Source organism: Macaca mulatta, chromosome 6, assembly GCF_049350105.2.
Source record: "Macaca mulatta isolate MMU2019108-1 chromosome 6, T2T-MMU8v2.0, whole genome shotgun sequence".
Taxonomy (NCBI): domain Eukaryota; kingdom Metazoa; phylum Chordata; class Mammalia; order Primates; family Cercopithecidae; genus Macaca; species Macaca mulatta.
The window spans coordinates 146,549,368-146,575,402 of NC_133411.1; the positions used below are offsets into that span (position 1 = coordinate 146,549,368).

At 41.1% G+C, this 26,035-nt stretch overlaps 1 protein-coding gene across 5 annotated transcripts in view; it reads right to left on the reverse strand.

Moving 5' to 3' along the window:
- The window catches only part of KLHL3 (kelch like family member 3), a 116,861-nt gene that overhangs the window by 78,524 nt on the left and 12,302 nt on the right, over positions 1 to 26,035 (reverse strand). For 3 of the 5 annotated variants that reach the window (XM_078004266.1, XM_078004264.1, NM_001265837.2), the window contains 3 exon segments: positions 22,677 to 22,796; positions 12,096 to 12,202; positions 861 to 982 (listed from right to left, as the gene is read on the reverse strand). In XM_078004266.1, coding sequence (XP_077860392.1) covers positions 861 to 982; positions 12,096 to 12,202; positions 22,677 to 22,796 — 349 coding nt within the window. 5 annotated transcript variants of the gene reach the window in all.

The following is a 26,035-nucleotide window of genomic DNA, read 5'->3' on the forward strand; positions in this document are numbered from 1 at the left end:
CTGGGATTATAGGTGTGAGCCACCATGCCCAGCCCCTTCCCAATCTTTTTTATTTTTTCTCCAACATCACCCTTGACCTAACCACAGTTTAAAGTGAAGAGGTTAAAAGTCCCTAAACAATGAAGTTCAGAGAATTTTCAGTTTGGTGAAAGCATCCATATGCTGGGAGGGTGACATAACCCAACCTCATAAGACAGAAGCTTCTGGACTCAGGACCTCCAAACAGTGAACATTATGTCCACACAAACTATACCTTGCTTTATGTACCTCTTAATCCTAACCAGGCAATAAGGATCCAGAGTAGAATATCTTCTAATTATCCAAATTTGGAAACACTTTGTATTTTACAGGAAAAAAAAAGTTATTAAATAAATACATGATGAAAGGAGCAAAGAGAGCTGGTCCCAATTATAGAATTCTATTACCTCCCCTCTACTCATTTTATACCAAATTACTTTGCATTTACTGTTCGTACCCAAAAGTTATTGAGCTGTTTGAATTCTGAGATGAGATGATGACCTGGGGAGAAGAGGAGTCACTCAAGCTCCCAGCTTTTCCTTCACAAGATTTTGAACAGACATGAGTCAAAGACTTTCTACTCCCAGGGTCCAGGCTCATTCAGGGATATCATGGCCTAGTGGCTAGGAGCATGGGTGCCCAAGCCAGGAAGGCATGAGTTTGAGGACCAGTTGGCCCACCTCCTGGCCATGTGGCCCAGGGCAGGTCACCTGACCTCCCTGGAGCTTTAGTTTCCTCTTCAGTAACCAACTGAATTGTTGTGAAGGTTAAATAAAATAACACTGTAAAACGGTGGGTCCTGAGTGTGCAATACACTGAGCTATTAGTGAGCCTGAGTTTACCTGGACATTCTCTTCGGTCACCTCGATTTCAGCAGTATAGATGTAGTCAATCAGCTTACTCAGTGTCTGCCCATCCACGTCCTTGATTTCTATCTTTTTGGCTTTACTCTCAGACATGTCACCTAGAGTTTACAACAAAAACAAAAAGGTCATATGGGATATGTTTACCTTCCACATGGCCTCCTGCCCTGTCTTGGAGACATAAAAGCACTACCTGGGCTCCAGGAGGCAGCAGAAGGGATTCAGGCGCAGAAGAGGATAAACCAGGTAATATCAAAGTCACATCAACTTTGGATGTGTGATCACCTACAAACCTAGCCTTAAGTATTCCTTACTCTATTGCCCACTTCCATTTTGAAGGAAAATCTGTGTGCAATCACTCATTTAACCAACATTTACTGTAAACTTCCATATACAAGGCCAGACAAAGGAACAAGATATGCACCTGTCCTTAAGGAACACAAGTCTAGGCCTGTCCTTAAGGAACACAAGTAAGGCAGATATATAAAAGTGTTTATAAACAGAGGTGACAACAGCTTAGTAGATAGAGTTATACACAAAGTATTGTGATAACAACAACAATAAGTAACATTTCCTGAGAGCTAACTATGGCCATACACTGTGTTAAGCACTTTAAAGTCTTTTAATCCTCGCAACAACCTATGAGGTTTATTACTATTATCACCATTTTACAGATGAAGAAACTGAGCACAGGAGGGTAGGTAATTCATTTTGCCCACAGTCACACACCTAGGAAAGGCCAAGTTGGGTGGAAACCCAGGGAGTCTGACTCTAGAGTCCATACTTGTAACCACCATGTTATACTAAATCCCAAGAACACAGAGGAGGGAGCAACAAATCTCTCCTGGGAACTCCAGTCAGGCATCCTATTAAGAGGTCACATTTGAGTGAGGCATTAGAGGATGAGGAAGAGTTCTACAGGCAGCAAAGGTGAGGAAGGATGAGCTGAATCTGGAATCCATTCGTGCAAAGAGAGGAAAGTACCAAAAGAATAAATTTTGGTAAAATGGCAAGAGGTTGGTGTGGCTGGTACATGGAGTAACAGTAAGAAGAAGGAAGCTGGAGAGGTAAATAGGGCCAGGACCTGACAAGCCCTGTAAGTCACGTAAACAATCTGGGACTTTATCCCAGGTGTAGCACCACTGAGAAGTTTTCAACAGGGAAATGACATCAACAGATGGGCATTTTTGAATGAAATTTTGGATGCAGGGTAGAAGCTAGATTACATGCAGGGAGAACAGCTGGAGGCCCTGATAATAATCCAAGAAAGAAAGAAGGCAGGGCTGTAAATAATGGCAATAGCAGCACCACATTTCCACAGTCCTGAGGCCCCTTGCCTTCAGCCTGCACTCTATATACAACACACGGGTTTATCTAAAGCCAGGCCCATTCAACAAGGGCTGCTGATTTCAGGAAAGACAGGCAACACATGTCTTTGTAGACTAAAATAAAGGGCAACCTGACTGCAAGAAACAAGAGATCCAGAAGCCTTAATGTGAATGTGAATGTGAATGTGAAAACAGAGCCTGGGTGGTTGTTTTCTCTCTGTGGAATTCATACACCAGAGCCAAGAAAATAAAGTACAGTACAGCATGTGGGCTGCAGACACCCACCTCCAAGCTGTACGGACTGCACATGATTCCTCCACCAATCCAGAGTCCCATCCTGACACAGTTCTAGAGCTGAATGACTCTGGAACGGAGAGGAAAGTAACGGGGGAGACATTCCAAACCCTGCCTGCTCCCTTAACTGCCAGATCAGGTGGACCTGAGACCCTCCACCCTGGTCTCTCTTCTCTGACTGCCAGTGGAAGCCCGTGAAAGGCCTCAGCACAGTGCCCTGGGGCAGAACGAACAGGTAAAGAAAAACAGGGAAAAATAGTATATTCCTCCTCCACCCATAAGACAGGCTCCACAATCTCTCTCTTGAGTTTATTGAGACACACAAACAAAAACATGCATACACAAGGAAATCAGAAGTTAAGCTATTAAAAAGTTCATTGATGAGGGTCCAGTTGGTAATTATACTGCAAAAGATAATCAAAGATAGCCGATTCTTTTTTTAAGGAGTTAGCCCTCAAAAAATAAGACTAAAAAAATAGAGCAGCCGGACTGTAAGAACCAAGGGATTCAGAAGCCCTCACAGCAGTGTAAATCAGAGCCTGGGCTGACTGTTTTCCACCTGTGGAATTTGTGGTTGAAAGTCAGGTTAGGGTTTTGTAACTTTGGGGTAAATAAATGGAAACTCCTGGAATTGTAAGAAAATATTTTTCTATACGTGCAAAAGTTCACTTTTTCTAGGGGGATGACAGGTCATTTTTATCAGATTCTTACAGGTGTCTATGATTCAGAAAAGTTTAAGACACAGTTTTCTAGACAGTAGGTCTTTAGGAGACTTTTCCTTGCTCCTTTACGTGACTCTCAAATTTCTAATTTTCTATATAAAGTACTTAAAACTTAAACAAGCAAGAAAAAAACGATGTGAAAGAAAAACTAAGGGCTCAAACACACCACTTATTTTCTGAGAAAGCTTGTAGAATCCAATCTTATTATCTTTTATGAACCAGCAAAAATGACTACACCAAACTAAGACTTTAGTTTAAATGGGCCCTAAAAATACTCATAGTAATAGTCACTACTGTATACCTGACCTTCTGCTAAGGTACACTAATGTGTATCTGATCCACATTATTTCATTTAACCCTTGAAACAAGTCCAGGAGGTAGACAGTATTACTTCCATTTTACAAATTATAAAACTGGCATTTCTTTTTTTTTTCGAGACGGAGTTTTGCTCTTGTTGCCCAGGCTGGAGTGCAATGGCACAATCTCAGCTCACCGCAACCTCTGCCTCCCGGGTTCAAGTGATTCTCCTGCCTCAGCCTCCCAAGTAGCTGGGATTACAGGCATGCACCACCACACCTGGCTAATTTGTATTTTTTTTTTTTTTTTTAAGTAGAGACGGAGTTTCTCCATGTTGGTCAGGCTGGTCTCGAACTCCCAACCTCAGATGATCCACCCGCCTCAGACTCCCAAAGTGCTGGGATTACAGGCGTGAGCCACCGCATCTGGCCAAAAATGTCATTTCAAAAGGGATTTACACATAGATACTAAGAGGCAGGACTGAGATTTGAACTTTGGCCTAACTCTAGACCCTGTGTCATTTCTAATACATCCCTCAATAAAATCTCACCCTAACTAATAACCTTAATAAAAGTATTCCCAAACTCAAGGCCTTGATCTTAATTCTGAGGACAAGTTAGTACTTAATATCTAGCAAAAACCAAGCGGCTTATCCTCAACACATAACAAAGTGCTTGGCATAAAAGAAGCACTTAAAAAGTAGTTATTGGAATAGAAAAAAAAAAAAAAAAAGAAGGGAGGCTCTCTTGACATATCATAATTCCATGGGCTTCAGTAATTCTAGAGGGGGAAAACCATTAAGGACTTGGTCATTCTTGCTCCTTCACTCATCCCTAATAGCTTGACAAAGTATTTCCAGAAAACAGAAGATGAACCCTGTAAGTCCTTCCATGTTTGTGGTCAGTCCAAGTGCTCTCTTCTGCTAGCTCTTCCCAAGAGGCCCAGACAGCCACCTCAGACTCTGAACTTACAGAGAATGTCTGTCAGCTGCACATCTTTTTACCCTTTCCATCTTCTGCTCACCATCTGCCAACATGCATGTCCTGTTTCTCCAAAGACAACATGATTCTCTCAGGGGCAGATATTTGTTCATTTATTCAATTCAGCAAACATGTATCAGATGTGTCCTCATGTGTCAAGCACTGTGCTAGGCCCAGATAATACAGTGGTTAACAAGTCACAGCCCTGCCCTCATGGAGCTCAGTCTGGTGGAGAGAGAGACAAGAAAACCAACAAATGCAAAAGATGTCAAATGTTAGAAATGGGGACTTAGCTTTAAAGGTCCTCAAGCCAGGGATTCCTGCACCCTAAAGCTGCATGCAAAATGATGAGCACACAAGAGCACAGGTTTGCTCTTCCAGAGATAAAGTCCATTGTTTTCATCAGATTGATGCATAATGGTTAAGAGCCACTGATCTGGAGGAGTCATAGTTATTCAGAAGAGAAGTGAGAATGAGAGAAGAGTATCCCAGACATAAACTTTGTATAGTATATACAAAGGTCTGGAGGTAACAAAGGGTGTGATCTGTCTGGGAACCATAACAAGTTCAGTCTGGCTGGAGCATGTTAGGGAAGAATGATGAGACGGGGCTGTAGATGAAAGCAGGAGCTGGACCATTTGAGGGACTTACAAGCCATGCTAAGGAATTTAGACCCTTCCTAAGGGCAACAGGGAGCCCCTGATAGATTTTAAGCAGGTAAGGGATACATCAGATTTTAATATTGGGAAAATCACTGTAGCCACAGTGTGGAGAATAGGTGGGGAATGGGAAAACAAAACAGGTGGCAGACTGGCCAATTAGAAGACTGCTGCAGAATATCAGGTAAAAGATGATGTTGGCCTGACTGTATCTTGAACTTCTTTAAATACTTAGACCGTTACGGCCTTGCACTTAGCAGCCTCTGAGAACCACAGAGGGCCCAGAAGAGCAAGCAATCCCAGAAGCCTATTAGGTAAAAGCATCTAAGTCTTCATTCTAGATCCTAACAAGCACACTATGTGCACAGCTGAGATATTTTTAGGTGGAAGACTGCCAAAGAAGAGCAAGAGGGAGAAGGATGGACTGGAGGAGTGAAAGGAAAATCTTTCATTATCACAGAAGACTCAAGATGTCTAGAAAAATCACTAGCTCATCTTCCAGGTCATTGGTATAAAAGCAACCCTATTATTAAGTAAATAAAGTCTTGAGAATGAAAATGTAATAGATTGGTTGGCAGGTCTCTCTGAAGAACACCACAGCTAAACCACCGACCACCTCTACATAGTTATATGTCCTTAAAAACAAGAAAAGGGGGTATTCAAGAGTCCTTATGCCACAGAATACCTTCTTGCTCCTAACTTGAATTAGTACTGTAATTTAGTCTCATGTTCTGGGTAGAGAGAAAACAGGAAAATCCTTATCCTTTGCACAATGATTCTTCATGGGCACTAAGATGGTTATTGAATTTCTTCCCTCCAACCCTCATCCAAGTCCTAAAATCTGGGCTGCCAACCCATTTGGCTAGAGCTGAGCTCTAAGGCCAAAGACATTAACCTCACAGGAGAGAAAGAAATGCTCTGCCATCTCCTTGAATCCTGGCCAACCCTGCTGCAGGTGAGTGGTCTGGGCCATTTGACTGCAGATCAGGGAATGTCCTTAGTTCACAGATCCTTATGTCATATTGGGAGTGAATAGCAGTCTGTATTCCTGGGTGCCACACAGTCCTCTGTTGAACCACAGGTTACCCTATATCACCTGTGAAATAAAGACATTCTCTGTTCTGCCTTTATCCCAAGGCTGTGTGAGAATCAAAGGAGACAATGAGATTGGGAAAGGTGGGACAGCAGGATCCAGCAGAACCACAGTAATAGACACCGCTTCCTCACCCACCCTCCCTGGAATCTCATCCCTCCTCCACCTGGAAATATATTTCTGCTCAACTAGAAGCACAGGAAGCACAAAGTCAGGAAAAAAATGCCTCTGTGTCATTACATAGTGACTACAAAAAAAAAAAAAATCAACCCTATCACCTCCACCCCCGACATCCACAAGAATTTTTAAAACTATGACATACTCTACAATAATAAAAGTAGTCTTTATTAAGTACGCAGTGCTGAGTGCCTTATACCCATTACCTATATTTGTTCCCTAGTTATTGTTATTATTCCAGTCTCTTCAATAAGAAAGCTGAGGATCAGAGAGGAAAGTGAATTCTCCACACACCTATGCAGTTAAGATTGGAATACAGGTCATTATTACTCCAAAGCCCTTTCCAAGATACCACACCATCTCCCAGTGCAAGGTGGCATTACCACACTTGTGTTTAATCTTTAGTAAAGAGGCCTCTCCACATCACCAACTCCAAACCTCTTCTATGAACATTCATAAAATATTCCTTACCAATAGTTTATTTCCAACGATGGTCTCAATTTTAAGGCTGAGCTACTCTAAACCCAAACAAGTCTACTTCAGACCATCTCAGTCAAACCAGTTGCACCTTAATGGAGAAACCACAGGGAGTGAATAGCAGTCTCTATTCCTGACCACCACACCATCCTCTGTTGAACCACAAGCCAAATTCCTGCTCAAAAAACTTGCCATTTCTGCATCAAGGGTAACATTATTAGACAGGACCGCTGGCTCCCTCACCCTCAAATCTTCGTCTCCTGAGCCAGAAAAAGATGCCTGACTTTATTGTGGTATGATAGGGACAGGAAGAAGAAGCCCTATGTCACTGTCACTTAGTCCAAAAGTGACTAACTCTAGAAGATAGTCACATGGAAGGTGAAGCCATTGCTTCTTGATCCCAGGCAGCGTTTCACACCTCCATCCCTTTTTCTCTGAACCATTCTACCTAATCCCTGACTCCTCAGAGGCAAAACTCTCATAAACCAGATGCTATCTACTACCACTATTACTCTGCAACCTCTCTGAAGGTCCACTTTGTCTAAGAAAAGAATTCTATTCCCTAGTTCTCCTTCTCTCATTGTCCATTGCCTTGTATTCAGTTTTGCTGAGCTGCATGTTATGCAGAGCTCTTCAAAGGCATCGATACACCACACAAACACCCGGAACACAGACACGGGCCACAGGCCAGGGCCTGGTAGAGTCTGGCTGGCAGCAAGGGTGAAAAAACAGTTCTATGGAAGGAACTTCATGCCTGGGAAGTGAGTAAGACAGCCAGGCCCTCATGGTTCTGCCTTGTGGACAATTCATGCCTACTCCAAGTCTAAGCCCCTTGTCTCTCACCCCCAGCATATTCCTGAACTCTCCTCCCTATTTCTACTTACCATATATTCAAAGATACCAGTCAAACATCAGCCTAAATCTAATAAAAACTGGACAGTAACTCCTCTTTAAAAAACCAATCTAAATCAGCCACTACATACAGTACAATATGACCAGATGAGTGGGACAGATCACTCCCAGGGCTTCATTTGCGATGGAAGCCCAAGTGTCTTTTAGCCATGATTATGGGCATAAGACCCTGGGCGCATATATTCTGTAGACCTCAGTTTCTTTAACACTATAAAATGGGGGCTGTATCTGAGTGACATGTAGGTCAGGGACCCATATGGAGTAACAAATACTACAGTACACAGAAGCCATGGTAAAGGGCATGATAAAAAGAGAGAAACACTGATGAGGAGATTTTGGGAAAATTGCTTCCCTTGGGATGGAGGTGCCAGATGGGGAGGATGGGGAATGAGTCTTAAGTATTTCATCTTTATAGGAAAAAGATGGGCAGAACACAGCACTGCTGGCCTCCCCACTCAAGTTATGCTGAAAGCAGTAAAGGGCAAATAGGTTGACTGCTCACCCCAGATCTTCTCATAGACTGGTTGGATTGGGACACTCTCTGATGGGCACTCAGACCTCAGTTTCACATTTATTCCAAGTTATTGTCCAAAGGACAATGGTCAAGAAGTGTGGGATTGGTATTTGGAACCATCTCAGGACATTTGGGCAACATGAACTCAGAGGACAAAAAAATAAAAACATTTAAGCTTGAGTAAAAGACCGTAATCACACAACTCAAGTCAGAAGAAAGCCATGTGTATTTTACTTTCCTTTTGGCTTTAAACATACTGATAGAAATGGACCTAACGAGAGTCAGCCTCTTACCCCCAGGACACGATGCATTTTACACGTTTTGAAGTTGAACCAGATAATTAGAACAAAATTTTGCAGTGTTACTGGAGTTTTTTAGTACCCACTTACCAAGGTTTAGGCAAAGCCAAGGAGCCTTAAAATATATAAATCTTAGATATATTACTGATGGGAGTATAAGCTGATACAACTGTTCTTTAGATCAATGCGGCACATGTCTCAAAAGTCTTCAAAGTGTGCATACCTTTTAACCAAGTACTTCTTGTTTTAGGAATCTATTCTAGTAAAATAATCAGGAATGTAAATAAAGACTAAGATGCAAGGATGCCCATTATAACATTATTTATAATAATAAAATATTACATAAAACTATAATTTCCAACAAAGAAGGAAATGAATTTTCAATTAGAGTACATATAATGGAATCTTATGAAGGCATTAAAATTAGGTTGTAACTGCAATTTCATTGACATGGAAAGATATTCATTATATATTGCTAAGCTCAATTAAAGAAATTTTTATTGAGCACCTGCTAGATGGAAGACCATGCTAGGTAGCAGAGATGTGGTGGTGAATTTTAAAGGTATAGTTCTTACCCTCATAAAGCTTATGATTGGCCAGGGAAATCAAATATTGAGGAAGTAATAAGATCAGTAGTAATACTAAAGAGAAGCATAAAGTACCATGGGAGTAAGTAGCAAAGGAATTTAACCTAAGCCAGAGAGGTCATAGAAGGCCTTCCTGAGGAAGTGATGCTTAAGCAGTAATGAAGGATGAATGGGAGTCAGCCAGGCCAAGAGACGGAGGACAGAACATTCCAGGAAGATGAATAGTAATTTAAAAAAAAAAAAATACATACATCGAAAAAGGCTATTTCGGCTGAGAGCAAAGGCTCACGCCTGCAATCCCAGCACCTTGGGAGCCGAAGCAGGTGGATCACTTGAGGCCAGCAGTTCAAGATTGCTTTGCAACATGGCAAAACGCACTCTCTACTAAAAATACAAAAATTAGCCAGGCATGGTGGCACACACCTGTAGTCCCAGCTTCTCAGGAGGCTGAGGCACAAGAATCACTTGAACCCAGGAGGCGGAGGTGGCAGTGAGTTGAGATTGCACCACTATACTCCAGCCTGAGCAAAAGAGCAAGACTCTGTCTCAAAAAAAAAAAAAAAAGACTATTCTACTGTACACATTAAATGCACTTATTTGTTAAAATATATATTTTATATATGTATACATTCATAAATATAAAATCTAAAAAGACATAAACCATATTCTTACCTAGATGTTGTAGTAGACATAATTTTTTACTTTTTGCTTGCCCACAGTTTCTGATTTTTATCTGTAATAAACACATGTGAACAGTATTTGGATGGATGGGTGAATGGATGGGTGGAAGGATGGTTGGTAACCAGGGTTTAATGGAAGGCTTGGGCTGGGCATTGCATTACACTGCTTTCTTCTCTTGATTCTCCCGTCCCTTCAATTCCTAGAATCTAAGAATGCCCCAGAAGCACTTTTTCTTCCAATTTGTAAAATCACTTTGGTTTTGCTATGACACTTCCGCTACTTCAGAGGTAAGTTCATCAGCAAAAAGTGGAGCCAGCATGACAATTCATTGCAATTCCAAACAGATTCCTCTCTCAACACTGAACTTTCCAAACCCCACACACAAAGAATAACTGGCAGAGGTATTTATTGAAGTTATAGCTAAATAACTTCTACAGACAAGATGAACCATTTTAAAATATAGATGGATGAAGGAAAGGGGGAAAAAAGGAAATAAAGGCCTTGCAACTAGGGTTTAAGACAACTCAAAAGGGAATGCAGCTCAAAATTTCCAGATACTGAACTTAGCTAGTTTTCCAGGCTACAGTGTGAAATTCCTGGCTCATGGATGAAAGTAAGGTAAGAGTAGCTTGGTCCATTTAGCAGAGGCATGACTCCAAGTTGAGACCAGCTCCTTCACATGACAAGTCAAGGGGGAAACACATGTGACAAACTCTCAATGCACAAGTGCCAAGTCTCTCCCAACAAAACCAGTCTTTCCCAGCTGTGTACCATATTAGGAAAAGAGTTACAGCCCATTCAGCAAAAATATGCCTGCACTCACCCATCATTAGCAAGCTTGTGTTCATTCTTCAGACATTCACTTATTCACTACCTCCTGTGGTGGGCATGGAGGATTCAACAATAACAAGACATGTTCCCCAAGTGCCCAAAGCTCACAGTAAGGTGCAGGTGACACTTCATTCACTCATTTAAAAAATATTTGTGTCCTGCCATGTACCAGGTGCTCAGTATATGGTAACAAACAAGCCCAACAAGGTTCCTGTCCTCATGGGGCTTATATTCTAGTGAGGCAAGACGGGTAAAAAACACATAACGACAAACCAAGATGATTTTCAGATGGTGATAAATGTTATGAAAAGATGAAGTCAAGTTATAGGAAAGAGAGAGGCCTGGTGTGGAACTATGGTCAGAGTGGTGAGAGGGGGCCTGCCTGAGGAGGAGACATTTGCAGGATGGAAAGCAGTCAGTTACATGAGATACAGGGCATGGGCATTATAGATCACAGGAAACAGACAATTATGCAGGGTGACAGTTGCCATACTCAGAGTAGGCACAGGCACTTGGAAAGCATGTAGAAGGAACACCTGACCCAGTCTGGAGGTCTCACCAAGCCCAGATGGCCTCCTTCTGTCAGCAGTGATTTATAGAGCACTGAAAGTACCTGGTTCAGGGGAGGTGCTGAGAGAAACTATAGACAGGAAGATTAGCCCATGGGTTTCAGGTAATTCAATCTCAGAACTAACAGATGGGAAATATTTGGACAAGACTATTGGGCATGCCCAGTAAATAGGGACCCTGGAAAGTTGGCAAAGGTGCTGAAACTGAATGTCAGATATTGATTGTACCTATTTCTCATCCCTCTCAAAATCCATCATCATTTTTCCAAATCTCCTCCACTCTGTAAAGACTAGAGGAGGCCCAGGGCCCCTGTCTGGAATGAAGGTCTAGGAAAGGACAATAGGTAGGCCAGCTGGTAAAGCACTGGGCCAGGTGCCAGGAAGCCAAGTCCCACTCATTCACTGTGACCTTGGACAGGTCTCTTCCCTTGTCTCGGCCTCAGTGTCCTCCATCTGCAAAGTGAGAGATCAGAAGGCCTGGCCATGAGCCCAGGAGTCTACATTGTTAACAATCTCCCCCACATGATTATGGTGCAGGCTGAGTTTTGAGAACTAATGGACTATGTGAGTCTACCTTTTTTCCTCATGGTGGACACTGGCGACATGCCCAACTGGCCTGGACTTGGTTCCATCAAGTCCTCCATGGCACAAAGCACAATATCTGGCATAGAGAAGCCCCTCATAGTGGGCTAAGGGCTTTCTCTTTCCTCCCTCCCCTCATGTCACACCCCCAACATTCTCCCATTGGGGCTGCAGCCCCATAACCATGGGTTAATGTTGGCCACTCACCATACCTGTGAACATTGCACAGAAGTAAGGGCTGCAGGCTGCCAGGACCACACGGTGGGCTTCTATCTCGACATCTTCTGCCACAATCATCACGTCACACAACAGCTGTTTACTGTAAGACACCAGTGAGAGGACAGGATGGGTCACAGCATGGACACCTACCCTCATCTTACAAGGGTATTTTTTTCTCCCACCCAGATTTCACACTATCACTATACAAAGCTGTCACAGGGACTTGCTCTATCTTGAGTTAGAGAGGCGGGTGGATTCACTGACTTTTCCAAGTCCCTGAGAAACCTGACATTCATGCTTTCCTAAGGTCCATGGAGAGATCCAACTACTCTCTGGCTGTAAATTCTGGGCTGCTTCATTTATCTTCACCTCTCTGTTCCCCAATTCCATCAGCTCAGATTAAGAATTAGGGGTTTAGTGGCTCAGGGAACAGGGGCAAAAGCTTGGGGCTATCATTCGAGTGACCGAATGAATGCTGAGGAACGTGAGCATACCACTGAGTGTATCACCAGCAAGACCAAGTACGATTCCCCACGGGATCCACTGTATATGTAATAACAGTAAGAGGCAAGCCAGCCTTAGGTATTTCTCTTTCCACCCAGATTTAACACTTTCAACAAGAAGACTCTGCCTGCAAACACAGTGCTCCCTAAAGACCCTGTGCAAACTCCAATCACTGAAATTATTAAAAATACTGTAATTACCTTTCTGTTTGTCACCCCCACTGAACTCAGAAAGGGACTTGTCCTATTTAATGTCATATCCTAGACACCTGGCTGCATACCTAGCACATATTAGACCCTAAATTTTTACTGAATAAATAAATTAATGAATGAAATGTAATCAATCCACATTCATAGACAGAATGGAGATCTGACTACTTTAGAGATTGATAGGGTGCCACGAGCTTCCATCAACCCAAGAATTTTTCCTTCATCACTCTCCTAAGCTCTTATCATGACTGTTAACAATATAATAGTTAATATTTATTGAGTTACATGTGCCAGGCACTGTTCTAAGCACTTTTTTACACATACTACTTCTTTTAATCCTCTCTACAACCCCATGAGATAGGGCTAATTGTTATGCCTATATTACAAGTGAAGAAACTGAGGTCCAGAGAATTAATTTTCCCAAGGCCACACAGAAAAGCAACAGTGGAAACGGGATTTAAATGAAGGCAGCTGAAGCCCAGAACCCATGCTCTTAAGTTGAGTGGTATCCTGATCACCACTCATTCCTCCTTGAGGTTAAAGCACTGGAGAGAGGAGGAAAGACAAGGAGGACAAACCCACTTCAACTGTAAGCTACTGGTAGTGGTTACTTGGCACGCTACCCTGGTTTGAGAGGGCTGAGGTCATGACTAGATTCTGTGTGAGAATGTTGAGGCCAATTAATGAGTCTGCCATGGTTGACAGATGGAAGAAAAGCTACATATTTGCTATCTCTGGTATAGCACATTAAGTCACTGTCAACTACTAAGATATTTGTTTAGGTTCACGTATCAGAGAAATAGAATCACAGGGCCTGAGAAGGCTGGAGCTGCAAATGCTGTTAGAGATCATCTGGTCTATGAAATTCAGAGAGGTGAAAAGATGCCCAAAGTCACAGAAGCCTAAGTCTTGAATCCAATTCTCCTTACTCCAGATACAGTAGTTTTTCCACAGTACCACAATGCCTCATGATTGGCTGACACTCAGAATGAGAAAAAACAGAAGACAGGTTAGCTCAACAGGGAGAAGTGGTCAGGAAGTAGAATAAGGTATCGTTAAGGAGGCTTCCTGGAAGGGTGAGACCTTTGGCAGCAAGAGGCAAAACCGGGGGATTGAGATCTTACCCTACAATGGACAGCAGACCCTAATCACCAACTATATCAGGATAAACCAGTGCAACCAGGAACAGAACTGGCTCTGCCCCTAACTGGCTATGAGACCATGGGCAAATAAGGTCACCCCAGTTTCTCAGCTGTTTTAGCTGCCTTTGGGACACATATCATGGGGGCCAAATGGGATTACAGTTGCCATCTGAAAACGGCCTTTTAGTCTCATTAAATTTTACTCTAAAAATGTATTTCCAACATGAATAGACTCATTTTGGACATTTTTACTTATATTAACAATTTTAGGAAGAAAATTGAATTATCACTGCCATTTAAGAGTAACCACATTTTGGGAGGCTGAGGTGGGCAGATCACTTGAGGCCAGGAGTTTGAGACCAGCCTTGCCAACATGGTGAGACCCCATCTCTACTAAAAATACAAAAAAAAAAAAAAAGAAAAAAAATTAGCCCAGTTTGGTGGCAGATGCCTGTAATCCCAGTTACTAGGGAGGCTGAGGCATGAGAATTGCTTGAAACCCAGGAGGCAGAGGTTGCAGAGGGCCAAGATCATGCTACTACACTCCAGCCTGGGTGACAGAGCAAGACTCTGTCTAAAAAATAAAAAAATAGAGTAATCGGTCATATTTTTTGGTAACTAATAAGAAAACTGTTGGCAGAGAAGAGTCAGAAATGCTGAGCAAATGTTCAGTGCTAGGAGCTGAACAAACAATGTCAGGGTGTGTTATCTTGCACAAACCCAGGGAGGCTGACAATTTTTGAACAAATGGGAAAGAAACACAAGGGAATGAAGAATAAAGATGGAGAATTCAGTTAAGCAAATAGATGACAGCAGTTCTGATGGGTGGAAAGTGTATCTTAAGGCCAGAGAAATTCTAACCTGGGAAATTGGCCAAAAGAAACTTGCCAAATACTTAAGATGGGCTTTCCCTGGGGGTGGGGAAGTCTGTCTGCACACTGGAGACATCTTTATGTATACGTGCTACATGGAAGAAGGAAGTAGTAGCTCTAAAGCACTGCATGGCTCACAAGCACTCCTATTCAACTTACGTGGGATCCTATGGGATCCTTTTTTCTGAGCTATCACTACTCCATCTTGAGGAGAGAAAAGTAGGACTAGACACTTTGCCATTTGTGGAAAAGTACAGTGTAGCTGTTAGGAAGGAGCTCAGGCTCTCAAATCAAACTTACCTGAGTTCAAGCCTCTCAAACCTCTGCCTCACCACTCTCTAGTGTAGCCAAGTATACAATGTCCCCAGAGTGTCACGGAATTAAGATGTGCTGTAAATCAGGTAATGCATAGTGCTAATAGTAAATATTTAGCAAATGTTAACTTTTCATATTTTGAAAAAAAAATATTTTAAAAAATTGGTTTTTTTCGATTGTCTGCTTCACTTTTCCTCCATATCTTCTTTTTTCCATATAATATTTCATTTAAGATTAGAGGTTAAGTTTTGAACATGTTAAGTCTGAGCTGCCCACTGGATGCGTAAGTAAGGTTACCAAGCAGGCAAGTGGTTACATGGTTCTGGAATTCAGACGTGTGAGATGGTTAAGAGGTTGAAGGGAGGAATAACCAGCAAAAAAAAAAAAAAAGACAGTGTGTAGCTGGGTGTAGCGGTACATGCCTATAATCCTAGATGCTCGGGAGGCTGCAGCAGGAGGATTACTTGAGCCCAGGAGTTCAAGACCAGCCTGGACAACATAGTGAAACCCCATCTCAAAAAATATGACAGTGTGGTCTAGTATAGGATAGCTATATAGATCAATAAAATAAAATTGAGAGTCCAGAAATAAACCCTCATATTTATGTTCAATTGATTTTTGACAAGGTGGAAAGATCATTCAACTGGGAAAAAATAGTCTTTTCAACAAATCGTGCTGGGACAACTGGATAGCCATATGCAAAATAATGAAGTTGGATCCCTACCTCATGCCATATACAAAAATTTATTTAAATGGCTCATAGATCTAAAAGTAAGAGCTAAAACTATAAAAACTCTTAGAAGAAAACACAGGGGTAAATCTTCATGACTCCAAATAAGGCAATGGTTTATTAGATATGACACCAAAAGCACAAACAATAAAAGAAACTGATAAATTAGGTATCCAAATTTAAAACACTTGTGCTTCAAAGGATGCCATCAGGATAATGAAAAGACAATCCATAGAATGAGAAACAATTTTTTGCAAATCATCTACCTGATAATTAGCTTGTATCTAGAATATGTGAAGAACTCAAACTGTTACAACTCAATAATAAACAGAAAAATAACCTAATTAAAAATGAACAAGAGATTTGAATAAGCATTTCTCCAAATAAGATATAGAAATAGCCAAAGAGCTCATGAAAAGATGATCAACATCATTAACAATCAGAGAAATGCAAATCAAAACCACAACAAGATATCACCTTACACTCATTAGAATGGCTATAATCAAAAGCACAAACAATAACAAGTGTCAGAGAAGATGTGGAGAAATTAGAAGTTTCACTGCTGATGGAAAGGTAAAATGGTGCAGCTGCTCTGCAAACAGTTTGGCAGTTCCTCCAAAGATTAAAGTTGCCATATGACCCAATAATCCCACTCTCAGACATATACCTAAGAGAAACAAAAACATACATCCACACAAAAACTTGTACATGAATGTTCATAACAGCATTAGTTATAATAGCCAAAAGTCAAATGTGATATATCTATACAATGAAATATTATTTTGTAATAAAAAGGAATGGTGTACTGAGACATGCTACAACATGAATGAACCTTAAATGCATTATGCTAAATGAAAGAAGCCAGATACAAAAGGCTATATATTGTATGATTTTTAAAACAGGTACATCTATAGAGACATAAAGTAGACTAGTGGTTGCTTAGGGCTGATGGGGAGTGGTGGTAAGGACAGGGTAAACTATGGAGGGGATGACTGCTAAAGAATACAGGGTTTCTATTTAGGGTGATGAAAATATTCTAAGATTGTGCTTGCACAACTCTGTGAATAAACTAAAAGCCATTAAACTGTATACTTTAAACAGGTAAATTGTATGGCATCTGAATTATGTCTTGATAAAGCTGTTACCAAAAGAAAAACAGAAAGCAATATGCTAAGATGGTTCATAACAATAATAAAAACATAGTGACAGATCATCAAAAAAAAATGAGAGCAGAGAACTGTTTGCAATGGTGAAATGGGAGATTAAAATTGTCAAAATGAGAAAAGAAAGACTGCATGTGGATTCTACTCATTGGTTGTTCCGTTCTCTCTGCCCTCTTCTTTTCAGGCCTGGTTAGGATGTTCTATTCTAAGAAGGCCCACAGTCCCGTTTGCTGGCTGGATGGTAAGTCAGGAGTAAGAGTCACTAGAGCTCTGCCACTCAGAAGCAGCAGCTGCGGTCTGGCCACAGCAGAGCAACGAAGTGCAAAAGGAGGAAGAAGCCTTGGCAGTTACTATGCCAACAGCCATTCTCTACCATGGAGGTAAAAAGAATAGGAAACTCATGAATTTGTGATTCATAAATTGCAAATAACATGTGTGCTTTAACTCAAATAGCTTAAAATTAAGGGAAGGGAATGTGAAAGCAATGCAAGAAAGAATCCCAGATCCCTGGAATATCATGTAACATTTTATTAGCTTAACCCCTGGATGGCAAGATGCTTTAGCCCAGACCTCCATAAGTATACCCAGCCTCTCTCTAGTTCCCATTAAACTCACTCAGATCAATAAAGTATCAATGCAGACCCCCTTCCTCCCTGCCTCCCCTTTCCACTCTAGTTTTCAGAAGTTAGCCATTTAATTACCTTGGAATTTGATGTAGCCTTTCAACAACATGTGAATACAAGCTTCATTAAGGGCAAGATTTTGGTCCTCTCATCTCCTGTGATATTCCCGAACCTAGCACAGTGCTTAGCACATCATCATCCTCATCATCATAGCTAATGCTTACAGAATATTCATTATGTGCCAGGATCTCACAACAGTATCTAAGGATTATTATTATTATTATTATTATTATTCTACAGGCTGTTCAAATCAGCAATTCTACTTCTCTTCTATACAAATAATCATGAATGTGCACAAGTATTCAACAACAGTAATATATGTGTTGTCACTGTTTTTAAGCATTTTATTCATTAATCTTCTTAACAAGCCAGCAAGACTGGTACTTTTATTAGCCTCATTTTATAGTTGACAAAAGTGAGATCAGAGAGATTAATTAACTTGGCTAGGGTCACACAATAAGTACTAGAGATAAGATTTGAAACCAGAGTCTATGTTTGTAACCACTATGTTATACGGCTACAAAGACAACCACAGCAGGGGTTATTTATATGAGGAACTGGGAAAACCTAGACATCTAACAATAGGGAACTGTTTTTAAAAAATAAATGAAAAATAGAATATCATTGATCCACTTAATATTGTAGAACAGTTAATGACACAGAAAAATGTGTTCAATATAGTGTTAAGTTAGGATGAGACATAAATTTCATTTTTTTTAATGAGATGGGTCTCACTATGTTGCCCAGGCTGGCCTCAAATTTCTGGGCTCAAGTGATCCTCCTGCAAAGCTGGGATTATAGTCACAAACTCCCATGCCCAACTAAGGCACATGTTTGTTTGTTCATTTGTTTGTTTGTTTAAAAGAAGAGGAAACTTTATTTCTTTTAAAGGTTATGGCCTGCAGGGTAGCTATTCTGACAGGCTGGGAAGCACAGCCTCCAGTCAGAAGCCAGAAACAAGATACTTCGAGAGAGTGGCAAAAGAAACAGGAATTTATGCTGATCAAGGTGGCCAAATACACATATTCAATAAGCTATTGAAGGAGCCATGAATATTTATGAAAGGAGAAACATACACATGTGCAATTGAGGTTCTTGCTCTCCAAGTTCAAAAACTGAGGTGATCAGAGGGCAGAGTTTTCAGTCCTCTGACGTTAAAAAGTGAAGCAGAGGCCGTGAAACCCCTTACTGCACATTCTCAAAAAAGACTAGCCAGAACCACTCCTGTGGTCAGTGGTCTCTTATCAGGTAAAAAAGGAAGGGCAGTGTCAGAAAGTTTGTTTATATCAGTGGTGGGGTCTTTTTTGTTAGAACCTTAGGGAGGAAAGCTTAATCACGGTCACCAAGGGAGGGGGTCTGACCACCCTCCCATCCCATCATGGCTGAGAACTCCATTTTCAAAGTTACTCAGGGGTCCCCTTGGCCAAGGGATGGTCTGTTCCAGTCCACTGCGGGGCTTAGAATTATATTTTTAATTTACATTCTCACCCTTTTAGACAAGATCTGCCAGGGGCAGCATTGATGGCCAAACCTTCATTCTGTCCTATCTCTTTGCCAGGGTAGTGTGCCTGCCTGCCCCAGGTCCATCTTGTCTCTTGGTGGGACCCCTATGGCCAAGGACTTAGAGCCAAAAGACTTACAGCCAATTTAAATACTCCCGGTCAGATGGGAACGGAGGTGGGCAGGCACTCATCAAAACCCATAAAACTTTTTAAGCAATATAGCCAAAAACCAAAGCCAAAATGCAAAGTTACTAAATTGACTTATCTGTAAGTTCTATACATTGAACTACTGTAATCTTGGTCTTAGCTAAAGACTTGTAGCCATTAGCTATATAAAACATAAACATTTGGCTGGGCATGGTGGCGGGTGCCTGTCATCCCAGCTACTCAGGAGGCTGAGGCAGGAGAATTGCTTGAACCCGGGAGGCAGAGGTTGTGGTAAGCCGAGATCACACTATTGCACTCCAGCCCGGGCAATAAGAGCAAAACTCTGCCTCAAAAAAATAAAAATAAATAAATATTTTGCCAAAATGATTTATGCTAAGGAACGTAGAGACTTTTATTGTGCCACAGTGTCTTTTGCAATGAGACATATATTCTAAAGAAGAGAGGTATATTGTCCAAAGTATTACAATGGTTACCACTATGTACTAAAATTATAGATGACTTGTTGCTCATCTGTATATTCTAAATGTTCTATAACAAATATATTCCTTTTACAGAACAAAAATTAAAAGAAAAATGATAGGAAAATCTATGCCTAAACCTGAATTAAAATTTTCCCAGCCAGTCAAATATATACAGATTGTGGTCCATTTGAAAAAACACAAAAAGAGGGAGAATAAGATTATTCACTTAAATTTCAGCAAAGGACTATGTCTGGTATTAGAAATGTATTTCCCAAAACAAATTTCACAAAACACTTGGTCTATCTACAACCACCACCAAAGAAGACTCTATAGTCAAATATGTGTGGAAAACCCTCAATCAGACAAATTTAGTGCAGGACTTCTCAGAGCGTTTAATATGCCAGTAGGCATTATGAACCTCAGAGAGGGGTACAGTATATAGCATTCTTCAAACTCATTGGGGCACAGAGCTCTTTTTTCTCACAGAGCATCTTAAGGGAACTAGCATTTCTCAGAACAGAGTTTGACAAATGCCGAATTATACAAAAGAGAAGAAGCAGCAGGACAGTTGGAGATGGCTAAATCTAAGTCAATGCTTTTGAGGAAAGAGAAAAACCTAGTAACTTGTAACAGAAGTAATGAGAACTTAGGATGTCTTTTTAAAAAATTAATTAAGGAAAAGGGAGCTGGGCACAGTGGCTCATGCCCATAATCCCAACATTTTGGGAGGCCACGGTGGGAGGACTGCTTGAGCTCAGTTGTTCAAGGTCACAGTAAGCTGTGACTGGGACATTGCACTCCAGCCTAAGTGACAGACCAAGACTCTGTCTCTTTAAAAAACAAAACAAAACAAACAAACAAAGAAAAGATGCTAGTAATAGAAAGCAAGGGTGCAGGGAATCTTGTGTACATATCTATTCCTAAATTCTCCCTTTCAGCCATCACTGGAGTTGACTATAATACCAGGCAAAATAAGGCCTGGTGAAAGACTCCTCAATCGGACAAAGGGCACAAGCATACCCAAAAGAACTAAATGAGGAATTCCAATAGTGTCTAGGGAACACAAGACAAATTCTTCAGTTAACAAGAGAACCATGCCCATAAGCATGGACATCAGCACAGCCCGATGTCTAAGACAGCTATGGGCAGAGCTTCCAGGAAATCTGGCAGGAGGCCTACTAAAAATTGAGCAGTGGAGCATAAGGCAAATTTAATTTAACATGGTTATTAATGCCAAAGACTAGGCCCTGTAGAAAGGAGAAATAAGAAAACAAACATAGAATCAGGTAGAACTTTTGTTTAAAAGTAGTTCAACTCCCCACTCAACACACACTTCTTTGGCTATGTGCCATTTTCTCTGCCTGGAAGGCTTCTCCCTATCCCCACTACCCTTCATTTGTCTAACTCTTATTTGTCATTCAAAATTCAGCTCCAGCATCAACCCTCTTCTCCAAAGTTCCCACCTGTCATACTTGCTTCTGTGGCCCTCTTTAAGAAACAAATAATTATTGCGTACCTACCACCTATCAGGCAGTGGATGCATTCCGCCATCATAATACCTATTTGTACTACAGAAGGATTATTTTCATTGACCTATTTCTATTTTTTACTTTGTACCCCACTGACCCATTCTAGGGCCTAGCCAGTGCCTCTGGGCATCTTTGGTGAATCAATAGAGGCTCCTATGAAGTGCCAGGTGCTAGAGATAAAAATTACTCAAAAGTTGCCTCTGCCTTCAGAGAGTTCATGAGCTACACAGAAAAGATGAAATAAACAATTACACCTCATAACAGGATGAAGTATGCAGTAAATAATTGCATGGGCAAAGGAAGCTTCTGAGCTCTCTGGTAAAGAAGAGATCATGTGCACAGGCTTTGTACAGGAAAACACGTACAGAAACACATGTTCAGCACTCTGAACCTGCCTTACAACAAGCTTGTCAAACATGCACATTGGCCTTACAAACAGCCCGTGTACCCCTCACTATTAGCTCAGAGAGGATGAGTATATTCACATTTCATTTCTCTCTTTACATTTAAGGAGCCAGGTATTCTTCCACCCATGTGGTTGTCTTGCCAACCTAAGTTCAGACCAGTGAAAGAGAGAGTGAAACTAGAAGAAAATACATGACATCCAGTCTTTAATCTGCAATTGTGTGTGGGTGTTGCAATCATTCTATTACTGGTTTCCAAGTAGCTCATTCTGTTAGAAATCAAGTTTATGAACAGACTTGCTATAACCATAAAGGATTTTTCCCCTGTGATTAATCATTAAAATGATAGGTGTTAAATACATACAAAGGAAAGACAGTTTTCTGGCAAAGTCATTCTTTCTCAAGCAGAGTTTGAAAGGGGAAACCTGCCAGGCGCGGTGGCTCACAACTGTAATCCCAGCACTTTGGGAGGCTGAAGCAGGTGGATCACAAGGTCAGGAGTTCGAGACCAGCCTGACCAACACGGCGAAACCCCATCTCTACTAAAAATACAAAAATTAGCTGGGCATGGTGGCATGCACCTGTAATCCTAGCTACTCGGGAGGCTGAGGCAGGGGAATTGCTTGAACCCGGGAGGCAGAGGTTGCAGTGAGCCAAGATCACATCACCTGCATTCCAGCCTGGGTGACAGAGTGAGACTCCATCTCAAAAAAAAAAAAAAAAAGGAGAGAGAGAGAGACAGAGAGAAAGAAAGGGGAAACCAAGTGACTGAGAGTGGGTGGAAAGAGTCAGAATTCCCTAAGTGGTCATATTCTGACTTCTATTCTTAGTGCTTGATGAAGCTCATGGACAAGTTCCTTCTGCAAGGGCATAGACAAGATAGAAAAAGTACCTCCGTAGTTCATTCATAACCTTGAATGCTTTCCCCATATGGGCAGGGTTGACAGTGATCGTCCTCTGGTTCTTCTCATCATCTCCAGCCTGTGTCAGAGTCTGGGAGCTCAGCTTGATGCTGTGAACAGGAAGGAAGAGAGAGGGAAAGAGAATCACTCATTGGTAAACCCGTTCATCCAACTGCCAAAAGCTCATGCATTTACCCACCCACCAGAGGCATCTATCAGCCTGTTCTCACACAGACCCAGTAGGAAAGACAATGTACTGGGAATTTCTTCGTATCTTCCAATGCAAAGTGCATTCCTCTGAGGGAAGGAAAGTCATAGTTCAGCTTCTTCCACCAAGTACTGTGTGATTTTGTGTGAGGTCCTCATTCTCCATCTCTCCATCCTGAAAACTGAAAGGGACTAAGCACTCTATCACTCACTTCATAGGTTTGTTTGTTCATTAAACAGGCATTTACTGGAGGCTACTATGTGCCAGGCACACATTTAGATTTAAGGGAAACAAAACAATAGACAAAGCCACCATCACTACCCTCACAAAGCTTAGAGTTCAGTAGAGGAGAACGCCAAGTAAACATTTAAACATCACATCTTAAGTATTATGATTTGATAGAAGCTACAGAAGCACAGGGGATGGCCAACTCGTCCCAGTGATGACAGGTTGATGGAAAGCTTCCTAGAATCTGAGACCTGAAGAAAGAACAGAAACAAGCCAGGTAAAGAGAAAGAAGATTATTCCAGGCAGAGGAAACAGTATACACATAGACCTGGAGGAGAAAAAGCACAAAGTGTGTTCAAAGTACTGGCAGTTCAGTAAAACTAGAGGAGAGCACAAGAGGGACTATCAAGAGAAAAAACTAGAAGACTGAGCAGCCTTTTAAGTGTCATATAAGCAAAGCTAAGAAGTTTGGATTTCTTTCTGAAATAATGAGAAGCCATCAAAGGGTTTTAAACAGAGAATTGGGACAGAAAGCAGGTAAACAAATCTGTGCTTTAGAAAAATCACATTGGCTACACTCCAAGAAGCAGTGGAACAACAGCAAAAGCTTTTGGGAAACTGTAATCCCATAGAAAGACAAAAGGATTATAAGTATTATGGAAAGAAAGGCTATCTGTGTAGACTAACTGAGTAAATAAAATCTAGCAAGAGTCAACCATAATCTCAATGCCTTCTCTACTGAAATCAAGAGACAAGGGTATGGTGGCTCATGCCTGTAGTCCCAGCTACTCAGGAGGTTGAAGTAGGAGGACTGCTTGAGCCCAGGAGTTTCATGCCATTGCACCCCAGACTGGGCAACAGAGCAAAACTCTGTCTCTTAAAAAAAGTGAAAGAGAAAGACAAAATAATTCAAATCCCTGTGGGGTGCCAGCTAGTTACCCAACAACTCCTGAGCAACATCTTTCAACTTTATGGAAGCTGGAAAAAAGGAATCAAAAGAATGAGCAAGGAAAGGTGTTTCTCCCCAAATTGGTGAAACCATTCAGCTCCCAGGTCAAGTGTGAGACCTTGGAGTTACCTGTTTGAACCAGGTGAAGCTTTGCTTTGCTACTAGGACAACAGAACCTTCTCCACTTGTGTAGATTCGGGGACCCATAGTTCACTCCAACTCTAGGACAATGATGGTACTCTCCTTTGATTTTCCCTAGTGAGCCTCTATCCATGCTACCACTTAACTTTGCAGACTGGCTAGAGAAAGAGGCTTCTATGATTGAGAGTATATTTCAGAGGCCTGAGAATCCCTATAGATCTCACACTGGAATTCGTAACTACTGGAACATTCAAATACAACCAGCGTGGCAGACCCACAGCTTGTCTGACCATAACAGACTCCTCTTTTGACTCCCTTCCCCACCGTCAGTTCATCATGCAAATGTAAGCCATGAATATCTGAACTTTGGGACTGTCTGGATTCTGTGTACAAGGAAGTTAGCTGAGCAGAGGAAGATGTGCACAAAGGAGGATGCTTAGAGTTGTGTTTAAAGCAAGTGAAGAAAGTCTCAAGCCAGCAAATGTGATCAGAAGGGGAAGCAACCAGCAAAGATGAAAAATTTCTTCAAAAGATGAGAAATTCCATAAGCATAATTTATTTTATGGTGTCTTTCTTTACTACAAAGCTAGAAAAACATTATCTGCTATGTTCTACTAAAGGTTTAACATTTTTGCTTTTAGTATTTAAGCCCTTATTTCATCTGATACTGATTTTTTTCTCTTTTTTTGAGATAGTTTCACTCTGACATCCAGACTGGAGTGCAGATCTCAGCTCAACCTCCACCTCCTGGGTTCAAGTGATTCTCGTGCCTTAGCTTCTCAAGTAGCTGGGATTACAGGTGTGCACCACCACACCTGGCTAATTTTTGTATTTTTAGTAGAGATGGGGAGTTTCACCATATTGCTCAGACTGTTCTCAAACTCCTGGCCTCAAGTGATCTGCTCACTTCAGCCTCCCAAAGTGCTGCGATTACAGGCGTGAGCCACTGTGCCAGGTCCTAATACCAATATTTATGTCAGGATATGACATAAGGATCTCATTTTCTCCATAAATTCGATGTATTTAAAACTTTTTATTTTTCTCATGCATCTGTCATGCCATCTTAGGTCATATATTAAAGTTCCAGATATAAAGAGATTTATTTCTTGACTTACTAACCTATTCCACTGGTCAGTTTGTCTCTCTCTGTACCAGTACTACATGATTTCTGTAGCTTTATAATAAGGTCTGATATCGGACAGGAAAATTCCCAATCCTATTATTATTTTTGAGAAGTGTCTTGACTAGCTTGTCAAATTCCGTAAAGAACTCGAGTGGGATTTTGATAAAAACTGCATTGAACTTATAGATCAATTTGGATAGAACCATCATTTTTCTGATACTATGCCCTCCTATCCATGAACACAGGATATCTCTCCATTTATTTAAGTCTTCTTTAATGTCACTCAAACTTTTAGATTTTCCTGTATGAAGACCTTACACGTTTGATTAGATTTATTCCTAAGTACTTTATGGTTTTTATTGCTCTTTTGTAATAGAAATGATGTATTTTTAAATTATGTTCTCTGATTGTTACGGTTTATAAAATGCAATTGATTTTTGCAAATTGATCATATATCCAGCCATTGTCAATGTTCCTATTATTCCTAACTATTTGAACATAAATTAGGTGTCCTATGTAGACAGTCATATTATCTGCATATAATGCCAGAGATTTTTCTCCTATCAAATTCTTAGGCCTCTAATTTCTTTTTTGAAAAAAGTTTGCACTGGCTAGAATGGTCACATAATGTCAAACAGAAAGGATGCTAATGAGTAGTATTGTCATATCCCTGCTTTTAAAGATGTTTCTAATGTTTCCC